Source organism: Acinonyx jubatus, chromosome B3, assembly GCF_027475565.1.
Source record: "Acinonyx jubatus isolate Ajub_Pintada_27869175 chromosome B3, VMU_Ajub_asm_v1.0, whole genome shotgun sequence".
NCBI lineage: Eukaryota > Metazoa > Chordata > Mammalia > Carnivora > Felidae > Acinonyx > Acinonyx jubatus.
Genome location: NC_069386.1, coordinates 46,452,501 through 46,465,284, shown reverse-complemented (window position 1 = coordinate 46,465,284; position 12,784 = coordinate 46,452,501). Strand labels below are relative to the sequence as shown.

At 34.3% G+C, this 12,784-nt stretch overlaps 1 protein-coding gene across 12 annotated transcripts in view; it reads left to right on the top strand.

Moving 5' to 3' along the window:
- The window catches only part of TCF12 (transcription factor 12), a 376,180-nt gene that overhangs the window by 315,620 nt on the left and 47,776 nt on the right, over positions 1–12,784 (top strand). For all 12 annotated transcript variants that reach the window (XM_027067340.2, XM_027067339.2, XM_027067337.2 and 9 more), the window contains 3 exons: positions 11,045–11,150; positions 12,213–12,352; positions 12,630–12,774. In XM_027067340.2, the coding sequence (XP_026923141.1) occupies positions 11,045–11,150; positions 12,213–12,352; positions 12,630–12,774 (391 nt within the window). The remainder of the gene's footprint in view (positions 1–11,044; positions 11,151–12,212; positions 12,353–12,629; positions 12,775–12,784) is intronic.

Here is a 12,784-nt window from a genome sequence, read left to right as displayed (position 1 = left end):
TTTTTCAAAGAATGCATTTAAACATTTTCCAAAGAATGTATTTCTGGTCAATTTATAGCACATGGTTAGATGTTTTAAAATAATACTTTTCTGTGTTGCTAAGCAAGACTTTCCTATTCTTTAATTACTTAGTATTTTTTAGTAGGTTTCTACAAAAGTATCTTTAAGTCAGAAGATTTTGTATATTTTAAAAAGAAAGTGAACTTCTCTGGAAGATTCGATAGGAGTTATCCTTGTAAGATAATTGATAAACATTATAGAAATGTCATACTGGTGAATAACAATCTTGGGTTCATGTCAGAAATTCAGTATTTTCCTCTTCAGTCTTTCCAAAAAAGAAATTCCCCCCTCAGGTGTCTTATTAAATACATACATGATTTTAGTGTTGTTGTTGTTTTTTTAATGGTTGGGGGTGGAGGTATTTTTAATATTAATGTTTGAAGTTATAAAGAAAATTTAATCACATTTTCCTAAAATAGGTATAAAATCAGATATGTTTGTTCCCTCCCTTTTTACTGCTTGAAAATATTTTAAAGTAACATATGGTTCTAACCAGGGTACATGAGAACTAATGAAAGCACTTTTTCATTCTTTGACTGCTTTGAGAAGGCCTCCTTAGACTCTGTTAGCATTTGGTTGTTAACGTTTGGGTAAGCTTTCTTAAAAAATGATAATCAAGCCAAAATATCCTAAACTGATCAAGAAGTGTATCTTCACGCTACCCATAAAAGCATAGCTTTGGAGAATGTGAGAGATAGATTTAGATGAGTAATAAAAGTGAAATTACTTGATTTCTATTCTATAGCGTCTTTACCAATTGTCATTAAAATGTGAAAATACTTTTCTTTTATGTCTAATTCTAAGTAAAATAGTCTTTTCTAAGAGTGTGTGTGTGTGTGTGTGTGTGTGTGTGTGTGTGTGTGTCTGTGAGTTCAGTAAAATTAATTATATAGGACCTCTGAAGCAGAGAGACTGTAACTCAAATTGAGTTTAGACTTCATTCTTTTGAGAGCACAGATCACTCTATTACAACATTTCTCTTTGTTCTACATTGGGCTGGGGGCAGGGAACATCTTTGATGGTATTAAGTATTTCCAGACTTACGGTAGATGACATAGCTGGTATGATAGAGAAGTGTAGCCTGAAAATTGATAGCCTGTGCCTGATATAGGTCAAAGGTGACTTTTATGTTCTTGAAAAATGCATAAAGAGATGATATATTGCTTAGTTCTCTGTAGGTTAAGGTCCTACTCTTAATGTATTTTCTTATATCTATTTTATTTTTACCCTCTAGTTTTTTATTCTCTTCTAACTCTTCAATAAGAAAACCATATAGTATGTAATTATATTATCCAAAAACTATGTAAATGCCTCATTTTAGTATATATTGCGGATTGTCTACCCATAAATGCATTATGGTAGAAACTGGCACTTTAACTTAGTATTTCCAGACTTTAGTGAAATATACTTCCTTACTTAAGTTATGGAATTTTTATATAATTCTCATAGTGAACAGGTTAAATTTAAGCTCACTCTTTAATCCCACCTTACAGTTTATTTTAGATGATAGGGCAGATTAATAGTTTAAAATGCTAATAGGTTCACATTGATTTCATTTTTAAGATCCCATTATGGGTATTAGGCAGCAAGAAATCCTAAGTGGTATTGGTCTAAAATGCTTTCTCTTTTTTTCCATATTTTATTTTTAAATTTTCAAGTTGGTTTCATATATTTAAGGATGTTTGAGGTATTTTAATAGTAAGACTGAATAATCTCTAGCAAAAAAAAAATTAAGGAGAGAAGAGGCTTTCCATATTATCTAAGATTTTGTGGTTTCATTGTATTGTTGGAAATATAACAGGCGTGGGCATCTCTATTCAGTAAAGAAAAGCCAAGATGTTAACCCTATTTTCCCCACTATTTGAAAAGAGAAGGGGTTAATGATCTGTATCATCTGTAGCTTTTGTGTAGTTGTATTCTGTACCATACTGTAAAATATTAATGTGTTTATTATAAATAGGAAACTGAAAAACATTTTGAATATTATCGATTTTTTGAGATTTAAAAAATAGCAAGGAATAATAGGTTTCTGAGCATCCTTTAATATATAAAGAACTTGGCCTGCATTCAGTTTTCTCATTGATATGACTAAATCGTGTCCTTTGTGCAGAAAGGTAGAAAGTCTTAGAGGTAAAGGAAGTAAAGTTTTGGGAGGAGAGGATTCCTGTTTTCTTCACCTTGAGGATTCTGGAGTTTCGGCCTTCCTCTGATCTGATCAGCCTCCATTTTCTAGGCCTTGAACTGAAGATGCTACAGAGTGTTCCAGGTATAAAAATTGCAGCAAGTACAGACATGATGCTCTTTTAATTGTATCAGGGGATTATTTTAATCTTATTAGAGACAACACAGAAATCCAAGTTTTGAAACTCAAGCTTAGAAGCACATTTTTAATATTGAGTTTCTTTCAGTGGAATCTGGGAAAGAAGAGACAGGAACTAACATGATTAGAAGGACTAGTCTGTGTCAAGAACTATGCTGAGAGCTTTATGTTTACCTCATTTAATCCTCACAAACACTCTGTCATTTAGTTATTACTACTCTCCTTTTATAAATAAGGAAAAAGAGGTTCAGGGAAGTTAAGTAACTTGCTCAAGCACCACCCAGTTAGTAAGTGCTGAGTTCAGACTTGAACCCAGCTCTGTCTCTCAAGAGCAGATTTTCCCAAGGGCAAGTTAACTAGTCTCCATAGCAAAGGGCCAGACTTCTTTAATCCTTACTGTAATTTATGTGTATGAAAATATACTGCACTGGAAAGAAGATGTAACTGAGGAAAACACTAGGCCATTCTTACAAATACATATATTTTGTATATATGATGAGACTAACAGTTTTATGAATGTAAATTCATGTGGTCAGTCAAGCAGATTTTTACTAGTTTCTTTTTAAGATTAAGAGCTTTAAATTAGGTATGTTTAAAAACTCAGGAAATCAGACTAGCATAGTCTCCTCTTCTAATAGAACACACAGTAGTAAAAATTGGTTTAGCCATGGTTTTGGCACCCGCCTGCCCACGTAATTTGTATTTTCATAAGAATTAGAGTAGCAAGTAGATAAAATTGTATTGTAAATACTTCTAAGCCTTATTTTTCAAATAAACATTTTCAGTTAATAAAAGCTTAGAAACCAGCATGATCGTATATAGAGCTACATTTTGTTTCCATTGGGGATTTATTGCTAATTAACATGAGAGAGCAAAGTACAATTGAATTAATTCAAATTTCCAGCCTATCTGTGGGCCCTGTAGAGTAAAGTCTGATATTTGTATGATAAGGAAAATATGAAGTAATTTAAGAATTCTCTGAAGATACAGTGCTAAAGACATAGAATGACAAGGACTTTCACTTAAATCTTCTTTGATTTTTCCCCTCTCTACCAAAACTATCTGAAACTATATTCCAGATATGATTCCAAGGATTTGGGGTTTTTTTGTTTCCTTAATTTGTGGGCACAAATACCAGTCAGTCAAAACTACAGCCATTGCCAGGAGAGTATGTCGTCACTGATCAGCTTTGTTAATGTTTTAGAAAGAAATTTCTATCCCTTTCCACTAATTGATGAGTGTATTGGAGGAAGAGATCAGGTGCTGAATTGTTGGATATAAATTTCTTTAAAATGTAGAGAGCTAAGAAGTGACATTCATTGCTTTTATTCAGTATATTATCCTAGGATACAGGTTTCAAACCCAGTCCCTTAAAATTACATAGTTTATCCTTCAGAAAAAACTGTGGTTATTACAACAATGATAGCAGTTCCAGTAACAAGCTGGTGAAATGTGCCCAGTGATGTTAATTTCAGATTAATAAAAATGTGCTTGACTTCCTAAGACATTTTTCTCACAATTGAAAACCAGTAATACCAACTATTCTTGTTAGCAGAACTAGTAACTGATTTTAAGCTGCTTTGTACTGAAAGCTGGAATTTTGTTTTCTTAATTGTTGTTAGTAAATTTTACTTCATTCCACCCCTAACTATGTCCCTATAAATTCTTGGGCAATGACATTGATCCTTTTATTTATGAAACTGTTGAAAATAAAAACATGTATTTTTATTCATTTTATAGAAATTCCAGTTGTGTTTTTAGTAGGCTAATTAGGTAAAAAGATTCCTTGACAGAGATTGTTTGTATGCCCCTAAGTTAGTCCTTCTACTTCAGACATTTTGCTTTGATGCCTTTGGTTTGAGTTCTTACGGTATATAGTAGTGGGACTATCTACGTGTTTCCCCTCTTAGGCTCAGAATTACCCTAAAAGCCCCAGTAGTAGATTTGGGATTTATGGCAACATTTCTATTTCTATGTAATAGTAAAATACCAAAAGCATTGAGATATTTATCAAATATGTCATTTAAGTATTCTTAGATATTGGAAAATTCTTAAGTTAGATTTTTGTTTCGTAGATTTATTTAAAATTTGTAATGTCTTTTTTGGGGGTTATATTTGTTTTAATTTAGATTAGAGAAGATACAAGGAAGGTAGGAAGACCTAAATTTCAGAGACTTTAAAATTTTGCCATTTTGGTTAAAGATAGTTTTTACCCGAGTTTATATATCAGATCAGTATTCATAGAAAATAATGGCTACAAATGATCAGAAAATCAATAGGAAATTATTTTTAGGAAATTTTTTTAACTTCCTCTAACACTTATCTAGCACTTTTATCTGAATCAGTAGAACTATTAAAGCAAAATTTTTATTTACTCTTTTTTAAACAGCTTCTTTTTACAAAATATAGTGCCTCCAAAATCCAGAAGTAGAAACTGTTGTTTGTATTACTGTGTGAGGGACTTGGATTAATCAGCAATAGCTAAAGAATGAATTCTTACAGTAATTACCTAGTTTTTCTCAATTTTTAAGTTGACCCTTAGACATATTTTAAAAATTATTGGCCTGGAGGTTTAATTACAGTTCTTAAAGATAGGATTTGACTTGGATTGTGGTTTTCTTTTTTTTTCCAGTGACCTACACTTTCCCCTCCCCCCCCCCCCCAGATTTTAGGTACTCAAATATACTTATAAATTTTTTATTGTTCAATAAACTATATTTATGTAAAAATCAGGTAAGTGGATGTTCCTGAATACAATATTGCATTTTTATTTTGAGGGGCGCTGAGGTAGCTCAGGCGGTTAAGTGTCAGACTTTGGCTCAGATCATGATCTCACAGTTTGTGAGTTTGAGCCTTACATTGGGCTCTGTGCTGACAGCTGGGAGCCTGGAGCCTGCTTTGGATTCTGCTTCTCCCTCTCCCTATTCCCCTCTCCCACTCACGCGCGCGTGCGTGCGTGTGTGTGTGTGTGTGTGTGTGTGTTCTCTCTTTCTTTCTCTCTTTCTCTCTCTCTCAAATAAACATTTAAAAAAAACTGAAATTATGATCGTGGAGGAAATTAGCCAAATGCTTTGTTTTGTTATTTTGGTAAGTTGATAAAGATTGTGCTAAAGATGATTTCTCTTGTTATTTTAAACTTCTCACATATTGGAGGTCCATATTAGCATGTATTGAAGTCTTTAATGATACTTAACATGTTGCATTTTAAAGAAAACTGCTATTCAAATCATCTTGACAACTGAGCTAATAGAAGCCTAAACAGGATAAAATCTTGATAATGATTACTGTATTTTAGAGCACGTTTAGAAAAGTGGATATAAGCTTCTCCTTTCTTTTTTCCAAATCAGGTGAAGGTGTTCCTAAATTGTTTGACAGTTTAGCCTGATTTTGGTTTTCATAGGCCTTGGAGCTTATGAGACTCCAAGAATTTTTTTTTTCACAGTAATTTATGCAATTGTAAACTAGGTAAGGAAAAATTATCTAAACTTATGTTGTTCAATATAGTAACTACTAGTCACAGAAGACTTTAAATTAAAGTATAATTAAAAATTCAATACCTCAGTTGTACTATTCACCTTTCTAGTGTTCAATAGTCATGTAACTCGTGGCTACTATATTCTGTAGCACAGATGTAGAACATTTTCATCTTCACAGAAACTTCTGTTGGATAGATTTCATCTAAATCATTCCTCTCATTTTCTCTGGAAGGGTATCTTAATTAAGATATATAGCTATTCTCACATACTAAAGAAAATTCCCAACTCATCTTCTCATCATTTGGAACATTTAAAAATATCAGCCACCACACAGGCTATGGATCTATTTTTAAAGGCATGGGGAGTGACATCGTCTTTTAACTCATCACTGGGATGTGACAAGATTGAAAAAAAAAAAAAGACAAGAAAAACCTATCTTTTTAACAAAAACTTCTCCTTCTTTGCATCTTTTCTCAATAACTATCAGAAAATCATTATGCCCCCCTGCCTGACAAGGATATTTCCAGTATTAATCACAGAAGGATGCACTGAAAGGAAGAACACAGTGCACAGCTTAGCCTTTAAAAGCTGAACAGAGAATGATTTGCCCTGAATTTGGAGTTATCCATATGACTAAACTGAATCATCCAAGCAAGTAAAAAGGAATGTTTTTGTTAACTTGACTCCAGTTGGTTGTATGAGCTAAAACATCCCAAGGATAATTGTGTAATCACTGTAAAGAGTAATTGTTGGGCGCCTGGGTGGCTCTGTCGGTTAAGCATCTGACTTCGGCTCAGGTCATGATCTCATGGTTTGTGAGTTCAAGCCCCACGTCAGGCTCTGTGCTGACTGCTCAGAGTCTGGAGCCTGCTTCACATTCCATGTGTCCCTCTCTCTCTGCCCCTCTTCCACTGGCACTTTGTCTCTCTCTCAAAAATAAAATAAAAACATAAAAAATTTAAAAAAAAAGAGTAATTGATAAATACTCATCCCTAACGTGCTCTGTCACTCTTAAAGTCAGTTTGGGTGGATGGGATGAGGACATTAAACACATATTGTGGATTTGTTCTTTTCTATCAGACTTAGATTTTCAGTTATATTCATTTGAGTTGGAATAAATGTTACAGTCTGTTCAGCAGACACTCAGAATTACTCTTATCACCATTCCTAGAGGGTAAAATACAAGTGCTTGGGAAAGAAGAAAGACAGTCGGTCCCATGATCACTCCTATGAGCCTGACATTCTGAAATAGAAGCTAGAATTCTTTTTTTTTTATCACTATCTTATCTTTTTCTTCTTCTTTTTTTTTTTTAATGTTTATTTTTGAGAGAGAGAGAAAGAGCATGTGTAGGGGAGCATCAGAGAGAGAGGGAGACACAGAATCCAAAGCAGGCTCCAGGCTCTGAGCACAGAGCCCGATGTGGGGATCGAACTCGTGAACCACAAGATCATGACCTGAGCTGAAGTTGGATGTTTAACCAACTGAGCCTCCCAGGTGCCCCTAGAAGCTAGAATTCTCAAGAAAATTTCTAAATAGCTACCACTTAATAGAACATCTTAAATTACTTTAGTACCTTTTTATAAGATTTTATTTTTTAAAGTAATCTCTATACCCCTCATGGGGCTTGAACTCACAACCCTGAGATCAGGAGTCAGATGCTCTATACCAACTGAGCCAGCCAGGTGCCCCTCTATTTCTCTTAAAAACAGTTTGACTCCTAGTAGATTTTAATAATCTTAAAGCACATATAGTCCTTTCTCTTAATTTTAAGATTGTTTGTTGTGATACAAAATCATACTTAAGATGTAAACATATGATTAGATCATTAACTAGGAAAAAAAAACCTGGCATCTATGTGCAGGTGATCAGATGACATAAGCAGTCTGGTTTTAATTTGTGGCCAGTACTGATTGTAACTAAAAGAGACTTGCTCTTTTTGTGGAATTGGCGGACTGTTTCCCTACATCTGGAGTTAATAAAGTCTTTGAGACCACATCAGTTGCGCTTTGCCGCAAGAACTCTTTGATCTGAAAAATTGAGACTGGCACAACTGCTGCTTCATAACATTGCATCTATGTTTTTGCAAGCTGTGGTTGAGATACCAAAAGTAAAGTTATTTGGCTGGTGTTAGAAATGCTGTTAGATGGGCCTCTTAGGGAACCTTGTTTTTCAAAACATTTTTATGGTGATAAAAACTTTGAACTTATGTTACTAAATAAAATGACAAACTTACAGTAGAGTTTTTACCGTTTTCATTTATAAGATCGATTTTTTCTAAGTCCATGTATTTTTCAAAATGTGTTTATAAAGACTAACATTAAAAAAAACTTTACCTCTAAAATGAGCCCTGTTTTTTTCCATACAGCTTAAAATTTTTACATAAGAATAGGCAAGTCTCTCCTGCTTTGTGTGGGGTTTTTTGGTTCTCCTGCTTTCCATGACCACGATCATTAACCATTATCTGATCAGCGTATCTCCTTGATTTGTAAATCAGTTTAGTCACATTTATCCTTTATTTGCTTTTATAACTGCAAACATTTAGGATTTTTTAAAGTGTAAGTATATCATGTATGGAATACAGTGAATTGAATGGGAATAAGAATAAGTAAATATAAATTGATAAAATACACATTTAAATGGCCATATTATATAGATTTTTTGTGTGAGATGGCACATCAAAACTGAAATTGTTTTTCATAAGTTGGAGGCTTACACAATGTTTCAATTTATGACCTGGATAGAATTAGAGAATTTTCTATTTCCTACTTTGAGATCAAAGATGGTGTATATAGTAAATAAGCATTTGTACCAAGAGGCATAATGCTATCTTCTGAATTTTATTCTCATTTGTATTTTCTTGCTGTGTCTATGGATTTACTTTATTCTTCATCATTTGTAGTTTCAGCCTCATTTAGGAAAATCTATGTATAAAGGGGACACGGGACATCTAGCTGTGGCTAAGTTTAGGTAGTGAAACTGGATTAAAAGAAAAAATTGCGAAGTTCCTTTCCTGAAAACTTTTTCCTGCCCATCAGCCTGTGTAATACATTCCAAACACAACTGTATATACCCAATTATTTCATTCTGACACTACCTCATATAATAGCACTAAACTAGAAAAATGTATTTAATATGTATAATGGGGAAGAAAACACATTTTATATGCCAAATTTCTTTATCTAGGGTCCTTCTAGGTAGTTCTTAGAAATCTGTCTTGTCGTGAACTTCTCAGGTACCACAGGTGTATGTTTTTACCTCTGGGATGTGAGAGGAAACTAACCTGAATGCCAGTCCATTAAAAATACACACCTATGTTAGTATTGAAACAACTAGCAAGAAGAGTAAAAATTGACTTTTTAACCTTTTATTTAGGATGAATTGTTTTTTAAGTAGAAATGTGCAGACAAAAACTATAAGGAACATTCTTCAGGGACTGAACAAGGGCAGTATTGGCAGTATAATGGCTCCTACAAGAATGATAGAAAAATGATTGAGATACCATTAGCTAATGCTTAGAGCTTACTGTGCTAAACATTGTATATGTATTATCTCATTTGATTTTTCCATCAACCCCCTAATGCAAGTACTATTAGCACCATCTTACCAATGAGGAAATTGAGTCTTGGAAGGTTAGGTGATTTGTCAGAAGTCTTTACAGTTATTAAATGCCTCAGAGGAAGAATAAATGAGTATGAATGATGGTTTATGTAAATAAAATCTTGGCCCCATTTTAATCTCAGTGTGTGCTTCGTCAACTTTTTTATTAGTGCATAGACAAACATGTTTGCTCGGCATAAAATACCAGACTGTGTAGAAGGACATAAAGTAAACATCCTCTGGAAGGATACCTCTATGTCCAGAGGTATAACTACTGGATTTCTTATGTGTAATTACAGAAATTTTCTATGCTTATGCTAAAAATACGTGTATGATTTTTATACATGCTCCCATAATTTTAATAAGGGAGCTACTTGCTTCCACTTAAGTGAACACTTAGGATTTTTATTTTGGAGTAAAAGTTAATGGATATACCCTTACCAAAAACTAAAGAAATACGTTTCATACACCATTCAGTAGGACACATTTCCATTCTTCCTGACTCTTGGTTTACTTTTGCCTTTACAGAGCATGCATCACCTTAATTGTTCTTTGTTTTCCTTCTTGATTTTAGTAATCACCATGAGAATGGTTTTATCATGTTTTGATTATTAAGGATATTTGGCTGCCCATTTAGTTTTGCAGAGAAATGACAATTTTGGCCATTTGCCAATTCAAAATGTTCATATTTTGCTTATCTGAAGCAAAAGGTTTACCAAAGGAAATTAATACTGCTCTGATAAATTAAATGAGATTTTTCTTATAGCTGTACCAGACTTAGAAGTTTGCTTGAAATTAAAGAAAACCCCTCAGCAGAATTTGGTTTTAATTTTGCTAACCTTACTAATAAGTTAAACAAGTTCCTGAAAACCCGTGTTGTGCCTTTCATGGATATCTTTTAATAATAACAAAGTATAGTAACTTTTAACCAAACTCATTTTGATTTTGATAAATCTTATAACAGTGAAAAGAATGAATTCTATGAACCCAAATTCTATTTCATGCTATATTCAAAAGACATCTGTTTCCACCACAACATTTTGAATCATGAGCCTATATATGGATTTGTGTTTTTTTTAATTTTTTTTTCAACGTTTATTTATTTTTGAGACAGAGAGAGACAGAGCATGAACGGGGGAGGGGCAGAGAGAGAGGGAGACACAGAATCGGAAACAGGCTCCAGGCTCTGAGCCATCAGCCCAGAGCCTGTCGTGGGGCTCGAACTCCCGGACCGTGAGATCGTGACCTGGCTGAAGTCGGACGCTTAACCGACTGCGCCACCCAGGCGCCCCTGGATTTGTGTTTTGTAAGCAAAGTCAGCATTTACGATTTGTTCAACCACCGGTGTAAGTGTCACACAAAGATTATTTGGAGTAGTATTTTTCTCTAGTAATCAGCCAAAACCAAATATGTAGGTGGTAACCAAGTTAGATTACGTATGTGGATTTAGTCCACTTCTTTGGATTTCTGGTAGGCCTTTATAGATATTAGATAGGCCTTTTTAGGCCCTTGGTGAAATGTAGCACTCATATTACACAAATGATATGACACTCATAGCCATTTTAATTAAATTTCCCATTTAATTTTAAGGTATATGCACCATCCCCAAGTTCAGATGATTTCAACCGTGAATCTCCTAGTTATCCATCTCCCAAGCCACCAACCAGTATGTTTGCTAGCACTTTCTTTATGCAGGGTAAGTACTGCTTGATAGTTGTCAATCCTACAGCAGTTTATCTATTGTATATTAACTAATATTTTAAAACTGTGAGGAAAGAGAATACCTACACAGGTATTCACATGTGTAAATGTATGAATGTATGTATGAATTCAGGTGTATCTATGCATTTGGGGCCAAAGTAAATTAAAATTTCTAATGTTATTTATTGCTGATTGCAATATAGTCGGAATATCCAGCAAACGTTTGGAGTGCCTATCTAGTATTGATTGAACTTATAAAGGACTTCATTTGAGAAAAATGAGTAGAGCTGCTCCTTCTCATAGAATTTAAGTGAATGAAAGCTATTAACAACTCTTTCTTATTTAAATTGCAGACTCAGGTCACCCCTAGAATGATCAATATAAATACAGTGAATATCATAGAACAGATTAAGACTTGTTCAGAGAGAAAAAGTGTTGCATTTCCTTTAATTCGTATCTTGCGTTTTTATTTGGTCTCCTGTGGTTTTGGACTATGGGGAGCATATACTATGGGAGCAATAAATCACTACATAAACGCTTCCTTGACTTTACACTGGTGAGTGAAGTCATTGCTAACACATTTCATTTGAAGACTGTCTATAATATAGTCATTATCAATTTCTTATGTTTACTGTTAGAGAAACTTATTTATTCCACAGTTTCATAATTTTTTATAATAACGCACATTGCTTGTTATAAAGAACTTTTTTGTATATTTATGGGTATGCCATTTAACCAAAATTAAATCCAACCTATCCCCAAATTTGAGATTTTTTTTTATCCTGCTTGATATGAATTTAGATCTTCTAAGGATTTTTATAACAATATACCGACTACAGTTTGGATTGTTTTTTTTCTCCTCTAACTATAAAGCCTTATTCCTTCTTTTTAAATAGTAATTACACAGTTTGGAGGGAAGAAAAGTAGATGGAAGACTGAGTCAGAAGGGGCAGGGAACGAGTATCTGGAGGGTACCCTTTGGAATTCTTAGAGCATCATCTAAATAAAAGAAAACGTTTTAGCTAAGGAAAATTTTATATTTCTCTTTTCGTCTTAGATGGGACCCACAATTCTTCTGACCTTTGGAGTTCATCAAATGGGATGAGCCAGCCTGGTTTTGGTGGAATTCTGGGGACCTCCACTTCCCACATGTCTCAGTCCAGTAGTTACGGCAGCCTTCATTCACATGACCGCTTGGTAGGCTGTAACACATGACTAGGGTGCGGCAGCACTTTGTCCTCACTTGTGTTTCTCTTTGGATTACAAGTGTAAGATTTGATTCTGCCAAAACTTGTGACATGTAAATACTTCAGGGCTTACTGCATTTAGCCTGCCTTTTTAAAAAGTACATGACAATAGTAACGCTTTATAGCTGCCAGCTTGTAATGTTCTTTTTGACCTGTTGTCATAGTTGTCCAGCCATATGTGCAGAAAGTGTATTTAATAGGTTATGTCTCTTTCCTCCTTTCTCTAGAGCTATCCTCCACACTCAGTCTCACCAACGGACATAAACACGAGTCTCCCGCCAATGTCTAGCTTCCATCGTGGCAGTACCAGCAGTTCGCCATACGTTGCTGCCTCACACACTCCTCCCATCAATGGATCAGATAGCATTCTCGGTGAGCTGGT